Here is a 22,725-nt window from a genome sequence, read left to right on the forward strand (position 1 = left end):
GCAATGCAGGAGACCCCGGTTCGATTGCTGGATTGGGAAGATCCCCTGGAGAAGGGAAAGGCTACCCACTCCAGTTTTCTGGCCTGGAGAATTTCATGGACTGTATAGTCCACGGGGTCGCAAAGAGTCGGACACGACTGACTTTCACTTTCACTTAAGTCACTGAGTGAGTGGTTCTTTGTTACAACAGCAACAGCAAAGGGATTCAGGAACCAACCCGAACATGAAGCACATGCTGCTTGCTATGCCGTCATGAAGTTCTCTGTCTCTCACCCAGGAGTCTTGTGCCTTCTGCCAGCTTCCACAGAACTGTGTCATGATAATTTGTAAGCTTGAAAGAGGGGTCAAATCTTAGACCCTTCACAATTCTTGACATTTAGTCAGTAAGAACGATGGTATATAGCCATGGATAGTTTTCCATCTTTTAAATATCCGTCAGTCTTCTAATAAATCTATTTTTAACTAAAAAGCCACTTAAACAGTTTTGCATCTTAGTTATATATAATCGTGGTTTATATTTATTACTTAAATTATGAATAATAATATTCACATTCATAAAAGCAATTAAAATCAGCACTCTTTAATGAAAACAGGAAGTTTCTTTTTGCAAGAATGTATATTAACTATAAGAAATGTCCCATGCTTTGAGTCTTAAAGAATACTATTTTCCTCAAAAGACATTATAGGAAAAGGATTTCTTTTGGTGGACTAAATCCTAAAAGAAACTTGTTACATGACTTACACCACTAGGATCCTAGAGATGACAGAAATCAGGAGTTATATAAACATGGAACTGTTTTTAAATAAAATGAAAAATTGGACGTGTGAAAACAAAGAACCAGAGAAAATTGTGGTGCAATAAATGTATTTATTTTTCAGTTTAAGCAAGACAGGTGGTAAACAAAAGTCCATATTGAAAATACCACCCAGAGATTAGTAGCTGGCCATGCATGCAATATGACTGTGCAAAACAAAGTCATTTCCAAAACAGTGTGCAGATTTAATTCCTTCATGAAATTAACTCTTCAGTTGTACCAAGCCACCTGGAATGTCTGTTGATGGGGTATTTATAACCCATTCACCATCCCAACTCAAAGGCTACACACTAGCCACACAACCATCACCCACAAATCTGCCAAGTAAACAGACAGCCTGGCAAATAGCACTCTTCTTGTTCACTAGCCAATGACACAGCAGTGTGACTAATCACAGTTACACTAACACAGGGACACAGAAGGCACTGCTTCCCTTTACTCAGCTGACAACCTTCCATACATTTTGGGGGATGGGATTGTCATATAAGGTACTCATCTTGGGGCATGCGGTGTGGGGGCTGTCTCCAGGTTTGAGCTGTTTTAGCAAAGCACTATAAATTTGGCCACAGTGACCATGAAAGACAAGGTCTCCTGACATCCTGGGATGATGCTCGAGCATCCTGGGAGATGCTCGAGCTCCTGACATAAGTTGGATTCAATTAAGGGTTGAGGGAGAGGTACAGACCTGGGGGAATGTTATAACAAGAACCAGGGGGCAGCCTCTAGTTTATACAATTTGGGGTATTTCCAGCCTCATGTGAATACAAAGTCAAAAGTCCACAAATTATTGGATCATCTACTCCAGACTCCTCGCCTTACAGATAAAAAGGTGGCAGCCCAGAGAATCAAAGTAACTTGCTAAAGGTAGAGCATGGGAGTGGCAGGGCCAGATGAGAAATGCAACACATCAAACCCCGTTCATGAACGCTGACACAGAATGTGTGACCAAGTTTTTCAACACGGAAGATGAGATAGCGTAAATATTTGGTTCCCCCAAAAGCTCCAAATATGTTTAAAGGCATGAAAACTCAGCTTCACCGTCTTTCTTCTCAGGGGGTTCTCTTCTCTTTCTGCCCCCTCTCTCTCTCTGTCTCTGTCTCTGTCTCTCATACACAAACACACACACAATCTCGATGAATAGAGATTTCTGGCTATTCGACAAACCCAACATTTTCAGGAAGACACCTGATAAAATGTGCTTCTCAGTCCAACTCTTTGTGTGAGGTCTGGACCACTGGCTTATTTTCTAGAACAATAGGTGTTTCGGAAATCAGGAGATCATCTTCCCCAAAGGAGTTCTGGTCCGTGTCGACGAAGTTGGGGATGTCGAATTTCATGAGCCTGTTCATCTCCTCCTCTGGCTGCCCACTGCGTCTGATGGCTTCCTGGAGTTGAACTTCACTGTCGAGGGCTGTGGTCTGGAGACAAGCTTTGGCCTTCTCCAAGTGGTCCACTTCATTGATGTAGCAGTGAAAGAAGGACCTGGATTCCTCATGGCCCTGTCGAGAAAACACCTTATCTGGCTCCAGGGGCCTTCCAAAGTCTGACACAAAACTGTTCATTCTGAGTCTCTTCTCTGAAGACTCTGCATTGCTGTGAAGAAAGGCAAAATAAAAGACTGCTTACCCTCCATCTCAGTTACCCGTGGGATGATGGTTTCCAACATCTATGAAGTGCAATTCCCTGTACAGAAAGTGCAGACAAGCATCAAACTGAAAGACACCACTTCTGAAGACGTACAAATAAACGCAAGGCAAAAGCCTCAAGGTGTGGGCCCTTGGGACGTCCTGAAAAGATGCTTTTCACTGAGGGATCTTCTATATCCTGCATCATACACCAGTATTTCTCAGTGGGACCCTTGGTATTCTATCTGCAGTAGAATTACTTGTAGGCCTTCTCAAAATGCAATATTCCTGCTTGCAGACCCTCAGGATCTCTGGTGGAAGGGACAGGTAATCTGTATTTTCTTAGAATCCCCAAGGAACACTACTCATGGTCAGGTTTAGAGCCGCTGGCCGACATCAGACCAGCCTGAACAACAATTCGATCCCACAGGGGTGAGTTTCATGTTTGTCAAAGCACTGCCATATCCATTGATCTCTCCCAATTCTCAAAACTGACCCGAGCAGTCACTTAGGCCAAAACTTATACCTATTTCACAGAGGCAGAAGCTAAGGTCTTTTCTCATTGGAAAAGACCCTAATGCTGGGAAGGATTGGGGGCAGGGGGAGAAGGGGACGACAGAGGATGAGATGGCTGGATGGCATCACCGACTTGATGGACACGGGTTTGGGTAAACTCCGCGAGTTGGTGATGGACAGGGAGGCCTGGCGTGCTGCGATTCATGGGGTTGCAAAGAGTCAGACACGACTGAGCGACTGAACTGAACTGAACTGAAGCTAAGGTAAGGAGCAGTCAGACTGCCTGCTTGACTGACACAATCAGTGACAGGAGTGGGGAAAAAATTCAGCTTCTTAATTCCCTGTTTCATTTAGTGTGGAACAAATTAGCAATTTAATGGTAGAAATTGGTGAATGGATGAATATAATAACTCTCAATGAGCACCGCAAGTACATGACAGAAAGAGCAGATACAAATTGAATAACCTGATGGCCCACCTAAAATTCATCTGCACCAGGTCATAGTTGTGGCTTGCAGGTTCTTTAGTTGTGGCATGTGGGATCTAGTTCCCTAAACAAGGATTGAACCAGGCTCCGTGCATTGGGAGCAAGGAGTCTTAGCCACTAGACCACCACGGAAGTCCCTAGCCCACCTACTTTAATCACCATACTTTCCAGATTGATATAAAAGTGACTCCCACCCAGGTAGAGTGACTCCATAAGGTCAAGAAGCATGTCTGAACACACCTTCAAATCCAGAATAGAACTTGACAACAAGTAGGCTCTGGAGTCTACATTTAACGTATGTGTAATCTCAGTGACTTCAGTTCTTAAACCTCTTCCTCCCCATCCCATTGATGACTCACGACACAGCGTTTATGACCAAGCTGTCATGGGGTAGGCGATATAGGATCCATTTACAGCTCTTAGAAACTTACCTCCAAATTATCAGGAATCACCTGGATTTCAGAGTTCAGTAATTCTAGAAGCTTTGCAATCCAGGCAGCGGAGACACTTTTATATCAGGTTTATCTCCTGCATGACAACCCAGCTGACATCAGATGAGGAATTCCTCTCAGAAATCTGAGTTCCTCCTTTTAGTGATAAGCCTGATTAACCAATCTCATTGCCCACTCAGCAAAGGTGATATAAAGATCAATGATTGATACAAGAGTACAACATTTATAGGTGATGTATTCAGAATTCAGAGAAAAACCATTTGAGAGAGACTGACAGAATTGTGCTTTAATGCAAATGTAAGTAGTCTTTATCTTTCAGTAAGTAATTTTCTTCCCCTGGTGGTCACTTCACCCAAGTTTAAAAGATGTTTGAGAAGAGGGATGAATGGCGCCAACAACCTGTGACCTAAGAAACTAAAATGTCAATGAGGAAAAAGAGGGGATTAACATGTTAGAAAAAAGCTCGGTTAGGATGGCTGGGGTCACGCCATCTCCCAATCCCCGGCTAAGAAGCTCTGAGGACTCGCTTCCTGCCTATCTGGAGCATCAGCTGAATATGAAAGCCAGCCTAGTTGTGCACAGCAGCTCCTCCATCACCCAGGCTACGTGTTCTCAGGATTATGAGTTGGGGCCATTGACCACCTCCCTCCTCACCAGCCCTTGCTGAAGAACAAAGGCACAGGAGCAGAGCATCTTGCCCCTTCCCCAGGGCAGAGCCCGGGCAGTGGACAGTAAGAGGCCTTCCCTGCCTCACCCCCACTCATCTTTCTCCCCATGATCTCCCCTTGTGATAAAAGTACAATCTGATTCTCCGTTCATGAAAATAAAGGAAAAATCCATCTTTGTTCTCTTAGAGTCTGAAAAGTGAAAGTGTTAGTCACTCAGTCGTGTCTGACTCTTTGCAACCCCATGGACTTTAGCCCGCCAGACTCCTCTGTCCATGGAGTTCTCCAGGCAAGAATACTGGAGTGGGTTGCCATTCCCTCCTCCAGAAGATCTTTCCGACCAAGGATTGAAGCCGGGTCTCCTTATTGCTGGCAAATTCTTTACCGTCTAAGACACCTCAACAGACCATCATTTTATTCCTCTTTCCTTCCTTGACTAATAAACTAAAAAACCTGTATGTGAAAAACTGTGGTCATGGACATGGCTTGTTTCAATTCAGTTTCTACTCATCCCATCACTGAGTAAAATCTATGTACTGAAATCCATAGATCTTAAATATAAAATTCAATGTATTTTTATTGACACATACACCCAAGTAACCACCCCTCTAACCAAGATATAGAATGTTTCTTTTCTTCTGGAAAGGTTCCTTCCATTCATTTTCCAGCCCCTTCTGGTAACACAGGTCTGATTTCTACTTCCATTGATTAGCTTTGCCTGTTCTTAAACTTCCAGTCAATTTATACCTCCTGGAGGCAATACCTCCTAGAAGCAATCTGTTTTGTTTTTTGTTTTGGGTGAGGTTGGGGGTGGGGAGGGGCGCTGCAGGACATGCAGGAATCTTACCTCCCCAACCAGGGACTGAACTCATGCGCCCTACATTGGGAGCACAGAGTCTTAACCACTGGACCGCCAGGAAAGTCTTGATCTGTTTTGATTTTTATCACTGCAGATTAGCCTGTTCTTGAAATTCATACAAATGGAGTCATGCAATAAATAGTCTTTGTGTCTGAATAAAATAGCATTTTCATCTGTGATCTGCATTTTCATTTTCTTAGAGATGTCTTTTGATAAGCAGCTTTACATTTCAGTTAATTTCAAATTACTAACTTTTATCATCTATGTTAGTGCTTTTACATCTTAAGAACTAATTGCCAACTCTAAACTCACAAAGATATTCTCCTAAGCTTTCTTCTAGAATCATCCTGTCCAATACAGTAGCCAACAGCCACAGGTGGCTCTTCAAACTTAAGTAAAATTTAAAATTCGATTTCTTAGTCATATTACTCACGTTTTAAGTGCTCAACAGCCACATGAGTCCAGTGGCTACCTAATCAGGCAACACAAAGAACATTCCTGTCATCACAGAAAGTTCTATTGGATTGAACCGTTCTAGGAGTTTTTTACTTTGGGTTTATTATACATGTTGAAACAGGGATCAAGGTTCATTTTTTCTCATATGTTTATTCTGTTGTACCAGCACTTTCTTTTCAACTGACCTTATACAAAAATCTCTGTATTTCTACACACTGGTAATAACAATAAGAAAATGAAAAAAAAATACATTCACAGCAGCATCAAGAAATAGGATACTTGGGAATAAATATAACAAAGGATGTGTAAGACCTGTACACTGAAAATTTCAATATTGCAAAGGGAAATTAAGGAAGAGCTTAGTATGTGAAGAGATATACCAGGTTTGCAGACTGAAAGCCTTCAGGTGTAAAGCCATATTACCATAGACAAACTACTGAAGGTTCCTTCCTTCAAGGGCCAAAAGCACTTCTCCTTTCTGGTTTAGTCTGCTAATGTTCATTCTCCAACGCCTTCCAATACTCATTCTTTATAGTTTGTCCAGATTTTATCATTGTTATATGCAAGGTTATTCTGAAACATACTACTCTGCCCTTCCTGAAATGGGAACCATGAATGGGCCATTCATGAAACATTTCTGGTTCCACCTCCTTCCCTGACTCCTCCAATGAGTTGGGATCTCTCCCAGAGGACTGGGGGCCTCTCTCCACCTGCCCTCTCACTCTGCATTAAGCCCTTTTCTTTCTCTGCCTAGGACCCTCTTTAAGACGATGAGCTCTTGAGGGCGGGTAGTTTCTTGTGTGGGTCCTCAGTGCCCTGCAGAGTACTAGGCATAGAGTAGTTGCTTCTTACATTTCTGTTAAATGAATGAATACATCAGTCATGAAGAGATCTTGAAACTAAAGCCTCTCTTGCCTTGGCAGGGGGCCTCTCCTACAGTGCCTACAGGGTTGGAAATCAATACAAGGGCATATCCAGGGAAGGCCTTAAAAGCAAGGGCTGGTGAGCCTTAATAGAGAGATGGTCTAACATGTGGATTAAATAACATAAGTAAAATGTAGAGCATAATCAAAAAAAAAATAGAGAAAGTGTCTATTAATAGAGATCTTGAGTGTGGCTCCAGCATCAGAGGTATGAGAGACTTGGCAAACTAGCCCATTGAGGTCTGCCTTGCACCTGTTTTTGCCCAAGGGAAACACTGGCTCTGACTGCAGCCCATGGTGCTCCCCATACCCCCAAGCTGTCCCAGAGTCGTTCATGGTGTCTCCTGCCCTGAGTCGTTGGAGCTCACAGACCACAGAGCTACTAAAAGGGCATTTTGCATCTTCTGTAACTGGCCCACCTTGGAGGCTGCAGGGTCTTAGATACCATGAAGGAGACTTCCTGCCATTTATTGGTAAGATGGCTTCAGGAAAGACCAATGAACCTCTCTACCCCACCCAGTGGTTACCCCGTCTTTAAAGCAGACCAGGCCTCAGGAGTCACACCTGAAAATGTCCTTGTACACTCAATGTTGAAACATCAAAGAAAAGTGAAAGTGAAGTCGTATCTGACTCTTTGCAACCCCATGGACTGTAGCCCACCAGGATCCCCCATCCATGGAATTTTCCAGGCAAGCGTACTGGAATGGGTTGCCATTTCCTTCTCCAGGGGATCTTCCTGACCCAGCGATCAAACCCAGGTCTCCCGCATCACAGGCAGACGCTTTACTGTCTGAGCCACCAGGGAAGCCCTCAAAGGATGCTCACTAATTGGGTGGGAGGGGGTGGATTTTGTGGCTGGATGTTCGGTTTTCAGGAAACATGTACCATATTGTTAAGGATGTCTTTCCAGCCTTATAAAGCATCTGCTGGTGGGTAATCTGGGTGCTGCTCAGAAGAGGGCTAGTTGCAACCTTCCCATCTTCTCAAACTCAGTTGACATATGGAAAAATAATGCTCACTGGTACCTACTAGCGGAGTCAAAACAGTTTTAAGACCAACTTGTTCTGTCTTGGTTACATTTGTGAAAATGAAAAATTACAAGGCTCACATCTTAAATACCACCTTGATTAAAGTGATAATTCAAGCCAGAAGCTTCAACAACTGGAATATTGAAAGAACAAGAAACTTTGAGATGTTGACTGAGCTAGCAAGTAATATCATGTCAGAAGTATCATAAAGAGAAAGAAAACGGAAGAAGACGTGTGCTAGAGACTGAATGTATGTCCCTCCAAAATTTCTATGTTGAAACTTAATCCCCCAAGTGATGGTATCAGGAGGCAAGGCCTCTGGGAAATGAAGTGATTCATCTTATGAATGGGACTAGGGCCCAGATAAAAGAGGCCCCAGAGAGAGAGAGAGAGAGAGTCCTCATTCCTTCCCCCATATGAGGACACAGCGAGAAATCTAGCATCTATGAGCCAGGGAAGAAGTCCTCACCAGACACCGAATCTGCCAGCACGTTAACCTTGGACTTTTCAGCCTCCAAAACTGTGAGAAATAAACTTCTGTTACTTAACAAACCATCTAGCAAATATCCATGGTATTTATAGGAGCTCGAACAGGCTCAGAAAATTAGAAAATTCAGAATCACCAAGGATTTTAGTGCCTTTCATTATATTTGCCACAGTCCTACCTATTCTATACCTTGTCATCATGAAATTGAGATCAAGCTAGTATGTTTGCAAGAAATTTTCCTGTGTCATACTAACTTTAGAAAAATGACAACTGTTGATTTTGGTAGAACCTAAAAATCATTTGCTTCACTTATTTAAGAATCTGTATTCCTCATTTTCAGCTTGTTGTAAGAAATGCAATTTGTACCTAATCTATTGATTGCAATATTCCCGAACTCCACCAGTCAGAGTAAAAAGACTGTTCAGACTGTTCCGATTCTTTTCTTCTTCTCACTCTGGGTTGTGTCATGTAATCCCTGAACCAGATCAGAGATCCTCCCTCACGAGGACCCATCCAGTCCACCAGCACCTGCAGGGAACGTCATCTGCTTCCATGACACTCCCCTGCTCACAAACTCATTGATTCCCCAAATCCTTCTTCCTGATCTTTCAGAGAGTCCACTCCCACATCACGTGGCCTTTCCAGTGTCTGCTCCCACCAGTCCCCTCGCTAACCCTACAGTCCAGCCACATGGGATCTGCCTGTCCCCCAAAGCCGGCAGGATGGTCCCCCTTTGTGCCTTTGCTTGTGCTGTTCCTTCTACTCCTGTCAAAATCAAATCTGTCCTTTGCTATCCAGCTCCCATGTCCTCACCTCCACGGACTTTTTGATCTCCCAACAGGAAGGACTCTTCCCCTTCTCTGGGCTCCTGTCCTATTTAATCAATCTTCTCTTACACCAGTTTACCAGGAGGCTCAGTGGTAAATAATCCACCTCCAATGCAGAGACACAGGAGATGTGGGTTTGATCCCTGCGTTGGAAAGATCCCCTGGAGGAGGAAACGGCAACCCACTCCAGTATTCTTGCCTGGGAAATCCCATGGACAGGGAGCCTGGTGGGCTACAGTCCATGGGGTCTCAAAGAGTCAGACACTACTTAGTGAATAGATCAGTCATATACGGGGTGCAGCCCTTCCTGTCTCATGTCAGAGCTGTTTGGTGTGATCTTTTCTCTCCTATATGCTGCTGTGCTGTATTCCACTCATCTCTGCATCTCTCAAAGGGACTTGCTGTCATTAGACCCTCAATCAGTACCCGGGACAGTTGTATCTGCAGGTGGTCTGGAGCCCTGATTTCTGGGAAAGGCACAGCCACCTCCAGTATTTAGGGACGTGTTCCTTCCTCTGTGACCCTAAGACAAATCAAGTCAGGAGGTCAGACTACTCCCACCTTCACCGGCAGAGGGAAAACACCCATAAGGCTCTGCGTTACTCCTTTAGGAATTTTACAGATTTATAATGAGTTTTTACAAATGGACTGCCTGCTGCTACGAGTCTTAGCATGCCTTCACTACTGTCAGGTTTGCCCCACTCATAAAAAAGTGGTGGGCAGTCCAGCCTGTGGGCACCTACTATTTCCGGCAGTGACTTCCAGTGGACTTTCAGAGATGCATAAGCCAAACAAAGACCTACTAAGAGTGAAAACTCTTGTGATGAACCACCAGTGAGAAAATGATAATAACCATTTCTGGAGCCATAGCCTGTCCTGAGAGCTTCATGCCCTAGCAGAGGCACCAACCAAACCCTTGTGTGTGTGTGTGTGTGTGTGTGTGTGTGTGTGTGTGTGCGCGCATGTGCACACTAGTGCCTCTTGGTTGCTTTCATTGGTAGTTCTGACTTGCCAGGGAGATGTCAGTCTCTGAGGAAAGACTCTACTACCTTAGAATGACCCTCAGCACGTCCTGGGTAAGCCGTAGCTATGCACTCAGGAAATACCTCTTCATTGATGGAGAATTAAAAGGAACTCCTGAACAAAGATGTATAACTTGAATCAGATATATAAAGCAGTGGGATTTTTTACCTGTTGATATATGGAGACCTCTCAGAATAACAGATATTCCTTAGGAACAACCTGCTATGTCTGCATTCAGCTGGTTCCTGTGACCTTGGTCATTATCGAAGACCTTGAGCACAGTCTCCAGCTGTTAGCTTTTAGGTGTGCTATACCCATGCTTGGGTGAGAATCATACTCAGGTAAATGGCAACTCCAGGTAAAATGCAATTTCCATTTTTGCAAAGTCATGAGCAATACCGTCCTCATCTCTAAAAAAAAGATCATCCCCACCTAGACAAGTGTACTTAGCAAAGGCTACACAAAATGAGGATATCTGAGGTGTACGATGTCTGAGAGTTGATCATTTTTTTTAAGAAGTCCAAAATATTCAACATAAAATGCAACCCAGGACTTTCCCTTACTCTCTCTGGCAGATTTATGACAATGAGGCGATTATGATGCTTTAACAAGACGGCAAAGAGAGTAAATGGCTCCTCAGTGGAGAAAGCACAGGAAAAATGGTTCTTTTATCCTGACTGTCCATAAAGGATTCAAGTGAGAGGCCCCACCCCCACCCCATACAACAGCAGATATTCCATGGGAAAATAATCCCCATTAAAGCTACTTCTTGGACCTAAAAGCTTTTTAAAAAGGCATGATGGCAGCTTTATAAGAGTCTTTCTCCCTCTGCTGTCTGCTTTACCAGCACTCATCCTTATCTGAGTCTCCTCCTGGGCATACAGATTACCCTCCCCAGCCTGGTAGTCAGGTGGGTGTGGCTAGTCCTGGACAATGAGCTGTGAGAAGAAGGGATGCGTGCCACTTCCTGGATGAAGAACAGACCAGCAGGTGTGAGTTCTCCACGTGCCCCACTCCTTGTCATAGCAATTCAGGAGGCTGAACCTTAGAAACACTGCAGCTACGATGAAGAAGCATCGGTCCACCCCTTGCCAACCCTCAGAAGACATGTAGCTTGAATAGAATGTAAACATGTGGTTGCATTACAGTGAGATTTAGAGAACTGTTTACTTCTGTCTCATAATCTCATTATGACACATCCTCTCCTTAACAGAAGCCACTGAGTGGACAGTGATTCTGGAATTGAAGTTCTCATGATAAAATGGCCCCAAATTGTAAACTTCAGGGAAGAAGCTTATTTGCCATCCTTATGTCTTACTCCTTCCAAGGAGATTCACACACTCTTTCCATAGGTCAGCCATTCAGTCTGCCCAGGATGTCTCCATGGAGAAAAAGATAGAACTAAGTGGCAGATTCAACACTAGTTACTTCTGAGTGGGGGCCTTAATCAGAAGTGGTACTCAAAATTCTCCAAGCCAGGCTTCAACAGTACATGAACCGTGAACTTAAGAGATGTTCAAGCTGGATTTAGAAAAGGCAGAGGAACCAGAGATCAAATTGCCAACATCTGTTGGATCATCAAAAAAGCAAGAGAGTTCCAGAAAAATATCTACCTCTGCTTTATTGACTATGCCAAAGCCTCTGACTGTGTAGATCACAACAAACTGTGGGATATTCTTCAAGAGATAGGAATACCAGACCACCTGACCTGTCTCCTGAGAAATCTGTATGCAGGTCAAGAAGCAACAGTTAGAAATGGACATGGAACAACAAACTGGTTCCAAATTGGGAAAGGAGTATGTCAAGGCTGTATATTGTCACGCTGCTTATTTAACTTATATGCAGAGTACATCATGAGAAATGCTGGACTGGATGAAGCACAGGCTGGAATCAAGATTGCTGGGAGAAATATCAATAACCTCAGATATGCAGATGACACCACCTTTATGGCAGAAAGTGAAGAAGAACTAAAGAGCCTCTTGATGAAAGTGAAAGAGGAGAGTGAAAAAGCTGGCTTAAAACTCAACATTCAGAAAACTAAGATCATGGCATCTGGTCCCATCACTTCATGGCAAATAGATGGGGAAACAGTGGAAACAGTGCAGATGGTGATTGCAGCCATGAAATTGAAAGACGCTTGCTCCTTGGAAGAAAAGTTATGACCAACCTAGACAACATATTAAAAAGCAGAGACATTCCTTTGCCAACAAAGGTCTGTCTAGTCAAAGCTTTGGTTTTTCCAGTAGTCATGTATGGATGTGAGAGTTGGTCTATAAGCAAAGCTGAGTGCCGCAGACTTGACGCTTTTGAACTGTGGTGTTGGAGAAGACTCTTGAGAATCCCTTGGACAGCAAGGAGATAAAACCAGTCCATCCTAAAGGAAATCAGTCCTGAACATTCATTGGAAGGACTGATGCTGAAGCTGAAATTCCAATACTTTGGCCACCTGATGGGAAGAACTGACTCATTTGAAAAGACCCTGATGCTGGGAAAGATTGAAGACAGGAGAAGGGGACAACAGAGGATGAGATGGTTGGATGGAATCACTGACTCAATGGAGATGAGTTTGAGTAATCTCCTGGAGTTGGTGATGGACAGGGAGGCCTAGCATGCTGCAGTCCACAGGGTCGCAAAGAGTCAGACATGACTGAGCAACTGAACTGAACTGAACTGAGTCATATTCCAAAAGGAAACTGCCTGATATCTTACTTGAAGCAATTGTTTTTTGTGACCCACAACCCAGAGACCTTGTTACCTAAAGCTGTTAGAATTCAGACATTCGAGCCATGACTAAGACTCTCTACTTAGTCTCCTTTCTAAAATCATCTTACTCTTTCTTCACACAAAGATATTGCTTTGCCAACAAAGGTCCGTATAGTCAAAGCTATGGTTTTCCCAGTAGTCATGTATAGATATGAGAGTTGGACCATAAAGAAGTCTGAGTTCTGAAGAATTGATGCTTTTGAACTGTGGTGCTGGAAAAGACTCTTGAGAGTCTCTTGAACTGCAAGGAGATCAAACCAGTCAATCCTAAAGGAAATCAGTCCTGAACATTCATTGGAAGGACTGATAGTGAAGCTGAAGCTCCAATACTTTGGCCACCTGATGTGAAGAGCCAACTCATTGAAAAAGACCCTGATGTGGGGAAAGATTGAGGGCAGGAGGAGAAGGGGATGACAGAGGATGAGATGGTTGGATGGCATCACTGACTCAATGGACATGAGTTTGAGTAAACTCTGGGAGACATTTAAGGACAAGGAAGCCTGGCATGCTGCAGTCCATGGGGTCGCAAAGAGTTGGACACAACTGAGTGACTGAAAAACAACTTTTTCTGAGACATACCCAAGGTGAGGTGAAGCCAGGGTAGAACAAAGTCACATTTGGCACATGTAGCTCCAACATGAAAGCTTAGGGCCTGACTGTCCTGTGGGAGGATGAGAATCTTCTGTTCCTTCCTACTCTTTACCTGTACCCCTCTGCCCTCCCCAGGATGCCATGAGCCATGCAGGAGTGGACTGATCTTCATTGAGGGCTGCCTGCTGTGAGGCTAGTGCATACCAGCAGTTCTATAGGCATCAGTCCACTCAATCTTTACAGTAACCCTAGCAGGCAGATACTATATTTTTACAAGTAAGGAATCATCAAGTACAAAGAGGTTAAGAATCCAGTAAATTATTCCAGTAAATCTGGCAATGTTTGACTCCAGAGCCCATGCTTGATCCAATATGTGATAAAAGAAAACAAATCTGATTTCTTGCTTATATCGTTGCTGTAAGAGAAAAAGATTTAATATTACTGATATGAAATCATTTAATGTAGGGTTAACAACAGGAGCTTCAAAGAGACTTTAGTTTGAGGCTTGGCTCCATTTGTTGTTGTTGTTGTTCAGTCGCTCAGTTGTGTCTGACTCTTCAAGCCCCCATGGACTGCAGCACGCTAGGCTTCCCTGTCCTTCACTGTCTCCCGGAGTTTGCGCAAACTCATGTCCATTGAGTCAGTGATGCCATCCAACCATCTCATCCTCTGTCATCCCCTTCTCCTCTTGCCTTCAATCTTTCCCAGCATCAGGGTCTTTTGTAATGAATTGGCTCTTTGCATCAAGTGGTCAAAGTATTGGAGCTTCAGTTTCAGCATCAGTCCTTCCAATGAATATTCAGGACTGATTTCCTTTAGGATTGACTGGTTTGATCTCCTTGCAGTCAAAGGGACTCTTCAAGAGTCTTCTCCAACACCACAGTTCAAAAGCATCAATTCTTCAGAACTCAGACTTCTTTATGGTCCAACTCTCACATCCATACGTGACTACTGGGAAAACCATAGCTTTGACTATATGGACATTTGTTGGCAAAGCAATGTCTCTGCTTTTTAATATGCATAGTTTTTTTTAAACCTGTGAATCCTTATATGAGTGATTCAGTCTCCTTTTTCTCATCTATAAAGTGAGATTTTACAGGATAAATCCTATGTGATTTACTTCATCTTTCAGTGAGAATTTAGTGAGATTATACTATAAAGTGATTAACAGACCCTGGCAGATGGTAAATGTCAAAAAATGTTCGTAGCATTATTCTCAGTGATTTATCATTATGTCCTCCATATCTAATTATCAGGGGCAAACTTAAAACTGTTTTATATTAAAGTTGGCTGCTTGGATAATGTCTATTTTACAAGAAATATTTCCTGCCAAATAAATGTCAAGTTTACTAAGATATAAAACCATTCTTAATTGCTCCATTTAGGGATTTTTCCATATGTCTGTATCATTCAGTTTGATTTTGACATACTATAGCCAAATGCATGTCTTACACTGCTTCAGAAAAACATTTAAAGTGTGGCCCTGAGGGCTGATCCATCGTTTCATTAAAAGTAAAAATAAAAAGGTCAAACTTTCTCCTTAACCTCACCAAAAGCATGGAGGGTTACAATGACCCCTGTTCTTTGAGACGACTCAGAATCACCATCAAAAGAGAAATAATGTATTAGAAGGACAAACTGCCAACAGGAAAAGGGGAAAAACAAGCCTCAGCTACCCAGGGTCAATGTGAAATATTAAGGCAATGTGTTAGTCAGTGTTATCCAGAGAAATAGAACCAACAGGGGTGTTTGGGTGTGTGTGTGGGTGTGTGTCGATGTGTGTGTGTGCCTGTGCGCATTTATTTCTATATCTATCTATCCATTCAGGGTGAAGTGGGGACAGATTTAGTTTAAGAAATTGGTTCATGTGATGGTGGAGACAGGCAAGCTCAAAATCTGTAGGGTTTGGACAGGCTGGAGACTCAGGGAAGATCTGTAGTCTGAGTCTGAAAGCAGTCCTCTGCCAGAATTCCTTTTTGCTAGACAGAGGTCCATCTGTTTCTAGGAACGCCTTTTGCAGTTGGATGAGGCCCAACCTCATTATGGAAGATGATCAGTCTTCCTAAAAGACTGATCTCACCTAAAAAAAAAACCTTCACAGAAACATCTAGAATAATGTTTTACCAAATATCATGGCCTAGACAAACACAAAATTACTCATTATGGGAAGTCATGCTCCCTTTTGAGCTAGGGTGTTCCCATCTATAAAATCACGTGCATTGTATGTCAAACAAGTACATCTCAATAACCGTGCAAAAGTCCATCTGGCTCTCTGAGGAGAAGGAAGATAAAGGGGTTTACCATTCCCCAATCACTCTACCAGTTGTGCCGTAACCTGAGTTTGTCCTCAGCTTCTTTTACTACTGCTGTAATCCACACCATATTTCTAAATTCCTTGGACCAATATACTGAAGCAAAGGCATGTGCAGATGTTTACAAAAACAAGGAGACAGAAAAGGGAAAGTTCATATTTTTTAGTGGCTATTCCAGAGATTCTCAACCATCCATCTCCATAGCCTTCAATAAAATGGTCTTTTACTTTCATTTAACATGTGTTTGAATTTTTCTCCCAGATCTTAATGTCTGAAAACAGCTGCGTGATGGGCAGAACTATTCCCTTTATTTATGACTAGTTGTTAAGAGTTTGCAGGCTGAAGACTGAACAGCAGACACTGCAGACTGTGTGATGAGATACAACGAGAACACCACTGCTAGGCTGTGAGGATGAAGGGAGACACTGAATGGAAATGTGAGGATTTGGGTTCACTTTCTTCCATTTAGTCTTCCAGGTCATTCCCTACCCTTCCCCACCCTGCTCTGTGCCCTGGGAAACTGATCTCTGATGTAGGCTCTGGCCACTGGTAGTGGTGTGGTGCTCAGCCAGTGGGGAGCAGTGGTGAGAAAGGGGTAAGATGGGGAAAGACAGGTCTGGGTATTTATTGGAGGCTCCCTCCCTAAGAGGTCACACTGGGCTGTGTCCCTTGACCTGGGTCATTGCTCCTCTCAGCCGATCTCTCTGCAGGGCTCCTGGGACACAATCAGGGCCCTTCAGGTTTAGGGCATCTACTCCTCAGTGTTCTGAGCCCTGGCATCCTGCACCATCCAGGAAGAGGGGCTGCTCTCTTCCCAGGCCACAATTTGTGACTAGTCCCTGTGTCAAAAGCTCTAATTCAAAAAGGTACATACACTCCGATGTTCACAGCAGCACTATTCACAACAGCCGAGATACAGAGACAACCTAAATGTCCATCAACAGATGAATGGATAGAGAAGATGTGGTACATATACACAATGGAATATTACTCAGCCATAAAAAAGAATGCAATAAGCCGTTTGCAGCAACATCGATGCAACTAGAGATTATCACACTAAGTGAAGTAAGTCAGAAAGAAAAAGACAAATACCATATGATATCACTTATATGTAGAATCTAAAATATGGTGCAAATGAACCTATCTATGAAACAGAAATAGACTCATAGAGATTGCCTTGTGGTTGCCAAGGTAACAGGGGAATGGGTTGCGAGTTTGGGACTAGTAAATGCAAACTAATAGATATAGAATGGATAAAAAGAAAGATCCTACTGTATAAAACAGAGGACCACATTCAGTACCCTGGGATAAATCATTATGGAAAATAATACTAAAGAAACAGAAATATGTGTATAACTGAGTCACTCTGCTGGAGAGCAGAAATTAACACAACATTGTAAATCAACTACATTTCAATAAGAAAATTAATTTTTTAAAAAGTTCTAATTACCTAATTTGAATGTGCTATCTGTTGCCTTCTGGAACTGACTGACAAGGTATCAAACAAGTTGTTATTTTTTCCTTTTTTTGGAAGAGTTGGGATTAAAAAAAGTCTCTAAGACATTTCTGAGTTTTTTCAAACCATAACCGACCAATTATGTTTTGATGGTATTCAACATTCATTAAGCATCCATGCAGTCATTTCCTCCATAAATCCAAAGCCCATCACAGATGTTCTTTACCACACCATGAAAATTTTATAATCCTTACTGTTTCCACTTTATCTCATTTTGAGGAAATTTAGTGCTAAATCAGTGAATAATTAAACAATTTAGTCGAGTATCCAGTTACAATGATTTCTCTGCTCCTTGAAATGTTTTTTAAGCTAGCTTTCATCCTATTTTTGTTATTGTCCTTTTTCATTGTTTTCAGTCTGGTGAGTCACCGAAATTCTTTTGGGAATAAGGAGAAAATCCATCCTAATTAATAATCTTTCAAACCAAACATTGAGCCAGGATCAGCACTAAGAATACAGGAAAGACCAAGAAACCCAGGTGGATGAAGGTTCACTTGAAAAGAAGCCTCAGAGGCAAGAGGCAAAGTGCTAGGAGGAAAACAGGTCCCACTCAACCAGCACCTGAGTCTGGACAGCAAATCCATCTCTCCACCCATTAGAAGCAACCCCACCCCCTGGATACTATATCTGTTTCTTCAAGTCCCTGTGGGGTTTAACAGACATTTAGAAACAGCTCAAACTTACTCTTGGTGTGGGGCTCCTGTCTTGGTCAGCAGAGTCAGCACAAAAAACATAAAAATCACGAAGACTGCAAGACCAACCCAAAATCCAATCACAATGGAATCTGTAAGACAGTTAACACTGGGATTAGTATTGCATAGCAACATAAAATTTAAACATTCAAGGAATCTGTGCTTTTTGATACATGAAATGAGAGAGGATGGTCACAGTCTTCTGAGACAACTTTGAACTATCGGACAGCAGGGAACAGTTAAGATACAAGGGGAAGAGTCTATGTCTTCAGGTTCCTGACTCAGGTAACACTAGGAGATGTCAGCCTTCCTGACTCTTGGTTTCTACATCCCGATGGAAGAATTTAAGATGGAAACAGGCTGTCTAGGTCCTCAAGATTCCATTGAAGTGTCCTGAGTTAGAAAATCCAATTTTTAGCAGAAACTACAGGATGAAGCTTAAAATGACGTCTGATTCAAATCAACCCAATTTTGTTTTTTCACTCACGTTCATGCTGGCATAACTCAGGTCTTCACTACATCCTGCAAAGAACATACAAATGGCCTCCTGAGTGCTCGTCCTGCCTTCGGTCTTTGCGTGGGCCTCATCTCTAATGGAATCTGCTTTTTCATACCTCTGATAATATTGCTCTTTCATGAAAATTACTTCAACAAAAATAGAATTGACCTTTTTCACATGAGAACACAGTCCATGTACAAAGCAGTTTTACAATATCTGGCATCTGAGAAGAAGGTAGCTCACATTTGCAGTCTATTATTGTTTTTAAATGGTCGTTTTCTCCCAGTTGATCCTTACTTTAAAACTCATGCTTCCAATCAGTCTAGGGGACACTGTATTCCTGTATTTACCTGAACCCTTAGGCATAGTTTCTTAATACTCACACCTTTTCAGGGGCCCATACCTTCACTTGGCTGGAACAACTTTCCCCAAACTGGAGATAATGAAATTCTATCCCTCATTCAAAGTGCATTCCCTACATCAACTCCTTCAGAAAGCCTAATCTCCCCAACTGATGTGCCTGCTCCCTCCTGTGAACCCCATGACCTTTCTGTCTGTGCTTCTCTACATAGGTCCCTCCTTGACCCTATCACAGGTAATAGTCACTAGTGTGTGTCTCTCAGATGGGGATGAGACTGAGCTGTCTACACAACCTGGAACATCATCATAAGGTCTTAAGTTTGCGGGAAGCAACAGAGTTGAATTATTTTACATTTTCTGATTTAAGAAGTTTAACTACATGGCGATACAGTGAGGATGCCTAGCAATTTTAAAAAAGGTGAATAGAACTTATACACTAAATGTGTTTAAATACAAAGCATTATTCTAATTGAATTATGTGTATATAGCACTCTAATATGAAGAAATCAGATTAGCAATTTGCTTTGCATAATTCTTACTTTTATTCTAAATATACTATCACCTAGAGGGTAACAAACTTTATTTAACAACACTTTTTAAAATTATTTATTTTTAATTGAAGGATAATTGCTTTACAACATTGTGTTAGTTTCTGCCATACATCAACATGAATCAGCCATTGGTATACATATGTCCCCTCCCTCTTGATCCTCCCTCCCACCTCCTACCCCTTCCCACCCCTCTAGGTTGTTACAGAGCCCCAGTTTATTCAATGGCATTTATTCAGTACTCTGGATGCAAAAGCAATTTATATTTCCCAGGGTTGAGTGCCTGAGAAACAGGAATTGTAGACTTTGCCTTACAAACTAATGGAAATGAAGCCTAACAAGACATAAGGACAAATACCAAAAAACACATGTGTACAAATGCAATTAACATGTAACAATAGCATCTCAGTTATGGGGGCACAGACTGCAAAGCATCATTTTGCAGATAAATGACAGCTCAGCCTCCTGTACTTCATCAACTGCCTGAATAGCAAAAGCCAATTCAAAAATGACCTGCCAGTGTTATGTAAGTCCTCATTGAGAATTTAGTCATGTTGATTCATTTTCAAATCTGTTTACTAGGTAGAGGTCCTCATGAGGACAGCTCTCACACTGCCAGTGGTGGCTGGATCCCCATGAGTCCTTCAGCCCCCCAGTCTAGGGTGGGCACAGGTGAGGAGTGTGCCTTTAACCCAGCCCAGTCCCTTACCCCGCCTTCTAGTGACCCAGGGAGCTGATCCAAAAGCAACAATAACATGGGACCTGAGAGGGTCTCAGCCCTCAGCAAAGTCACGAGAAAGAAGAGAGTGGGAATGAGGGGAGCTCTGGTTAGAATTTTGGAATCCCCATGGTCCAATGGCATTCTCACCTATTCTCTTTGGTAACATGGAATCCGCGTTTCTCATGACAATATGCTTTAAGTAGTTTTGCTTACTCACATTCTCCTCCAGAGGAAATTCTGCTTCCTCAGATTATCTCCATTAATTCTCCTCTACCTCATCCTCTGACACGCGGCCCAAGCCCAGGTAACTTTCTCACTCTGAGCCCCTTTCAGAGAACATCAGAGAGCTCCATCTCATAACAGGAACAACCAAACTCTCTTCAAGTTTTATTTCTATGTCAAGTTTCATGGACACAAGCATTTCAGTGAAAAGAGGAATACAGAGCCTCAGGTCTTCCCCAAAGTATCCTTTCTCGGGAGGAAGTCAGAACAGAGGTTTACATAGGATGAGTGGGGGCTCCAAGAAACCTGGTTGGTTAAGGAAAAGCCTTCCACAGGGGTTTCTAATACAGCCAAACAGCTACTTCTGTTCTGTCTAGAGACTAAGCTACTTAGAGACCAATTATAGTAAGAGAGTACAGTAAGAGAAAATTGCCCAGGGGAATTCCAAATAGAATGCATCATAATAAAATAACTTTCCCTTTACCTGAACTCTAGCAAATGGAATGAAACAAGAGAGCTGACAGCTGCACGGTTTTCACTGGTATGATCTGTTTGTCCATATATCATGTTTTCCATTCTAGGGGAGGATGAGAGTAGCTATCCCATCCCATTTCCCCGCCCACCAGTCAGAATGGCCATCACTAAAAAGTTTACAAACAATAAATACCGGAAACGGTGTGGAGAAAAGGGAACCTTTCTACACTGCTGGTAAGAATGCACAGCCACTATGAAGAACAGTATGGAGGTTCCTTAAAAAACTAAAAATAGAGCTACCATATGATCCAGCAATACCACTCCTGGGCAAATATCCAGAGAAAACCTTGGTTTGAAAGAATATATACACCCCAATGTTCAACTACAGCACTGTTTACAACAGCCAAGACATGGGAGCAACCTCAGTGTCCATCAACAGATGAATGGATAAAGATGTGGTACATATACACAACAGAATATTACTCAGCCATTAAAAAGAATGCAATAATGTGATCTGTGGCAACATGAATGGACCTAGAGATGATCATACCAAGTGAAGTAAGTCAGAGAAAGACAAATATCATAATGGGTATATGTAAAATATTAAAAAAAATGGTACAAATGAATTTATTTACAAAACAGAAACAGACTTACAGACTTAGAAAACAAACTGATGGTTACCAAAAGAGAAAGATGGAGGGGAGGGATAAGTTGGGAGTTTGGGATTAACATATACTCACTACTGTGTATTACATAGATAACCAACAAAGACCTACTGTATAGTACAGGGAACTCTGCTCAATATCTTGTAGTAATGTAAATGGAAAAAGAATTTGAAAAGGAATAGGTATATGTGTAACTGAATCACTCTAATGGTCATCTGAAACTAACACAAAATTGTATTAGATTGGCCAAGAAGTTTGTTTTTGGCCAAACTCTTTGTGACCCCATGGACTATAGCCTGCCAGGCTTCTCTGTCCACAGGGATTCTCCAGGCCAGAATACTAGAGTGAGTTGCCATGCCCTCCTCCAGGGGATCTTCCCAACCCGGGGATCAAACCCAGGTCTCCTGCATTTCAGGAGGATTCTTTACCATCTGAACCACGAGGGAAGCCCAAGAATACTGGAGAGGGTAGCCTATCCCTTCTCCAGGGGAACTTCCTGACCCAGGAATTGAACTGGGTCGATTTGGTACCAGCTAAGCTACCAGGAAAGCCCAAATCAGCTATAATCCAATATAAAAAAATTTTTTAAAGAGAATATATTGTGACCTTTCTATCTCATGGTTGTATGAAAAGCAAGGGTCAATGCTTAATTTGAAAGACAGGGCTCAGGACACCAGAGCAAGCACTGTCCTCATACCGATTCTGGTTCCTAAGGTGTTAGGATCAGTTCTGTGGTATGGACTCCTGGCAAGGAGCCACCAGTGGGCTTCCAGCACTTGTGTCTACTGTGCTCCCGATCACAGGTCTTACTCCAAACCATGGAGCATTTTCTGTAATGTTCTTCCCCGGGTATCTTATAGCTCAATCTCTCACTTCCTTCAGGCATTTTTTCATATTTCTCCTTCTCAGGAAGGCCTTCCATGGCCATGCTATCTATACTTTCACCTCCACACTTCACACCTCCCTTCCCTACTTTATCTTTTTTTCACCATCTGGCATAGTTTGTCTATTTGTTTATTATCTGTCTCTCTGAGTAGAATGCAAGATCCATAAGAGATGGGTTTTTTTTTTTTCTTTTCTGTTCACTGCTGTATCTCCAGTGCTTAAAATAAGGCTGTACACAAAGGAGACACAGATGTAAAGAACAGACTTTTGGACTCAGTGGAAGAAGGTGAGGGTGAGATGATTTGAGAGAATAGC

The 22,725-nt window shown here is 42.5% G+C and overlaps 1 protein-coding gene across 4 annotated transcripts in view; it reads right to left on the reverse strand.

The window, feature by feature from the left end:
* Nucleotides 1–848: 848 nt before the first annotated feature.
* MRAP2 (melanocortin 2 receptor accessory protein 2) overlaps nucleotides 849–22,725 on the reverse strand; it is a 79,987-nt gene continuing 58,110 nt past the window's right edge. For all 4 annotated transcript variants that reach the window (XM_081529780.1, XM_081529779.1, XM_081529781.1 and 1 more), the window contains 2 exons: nucleotides 18,029–18,128; nucleotides 849–2,408 (listed from right to left, as the gene is read on the reverse strand). In XM_081529780.1, coding sequence (XP_081385906.1) covers nucleotides 2,018–2,408; nucleotides 18,029–18,078 — 441 coding nt within the window. In that variant the 5' untranslated portion in view covers nucleotides 18,079–18,128 and the 3' untranslated portion in view covers nucleotides 849–2,017. The remainder of the gene's footprint in view (nucleotides 2,409–18,028; nucleotides 18,129–22,725) is intronic.

The sequence above is a fragment of the Giraffa tippelskirchi genome, chromosome 9, assembly GCF_054371585.1.
Source record: "Giraffa tippelskirchi isolate mGirTip1 chromosome 9, T2T-mGirTip1v1.2.pri, whole genome shotgun sequence".
Taxonomy (NCBI): domain Eukaryota; kingdom Metazoa; phylum Chordata; class Mammalia; order Artiodactyla; family Giraffidae; genus Giraffa; species Giraffa tippelskirchi.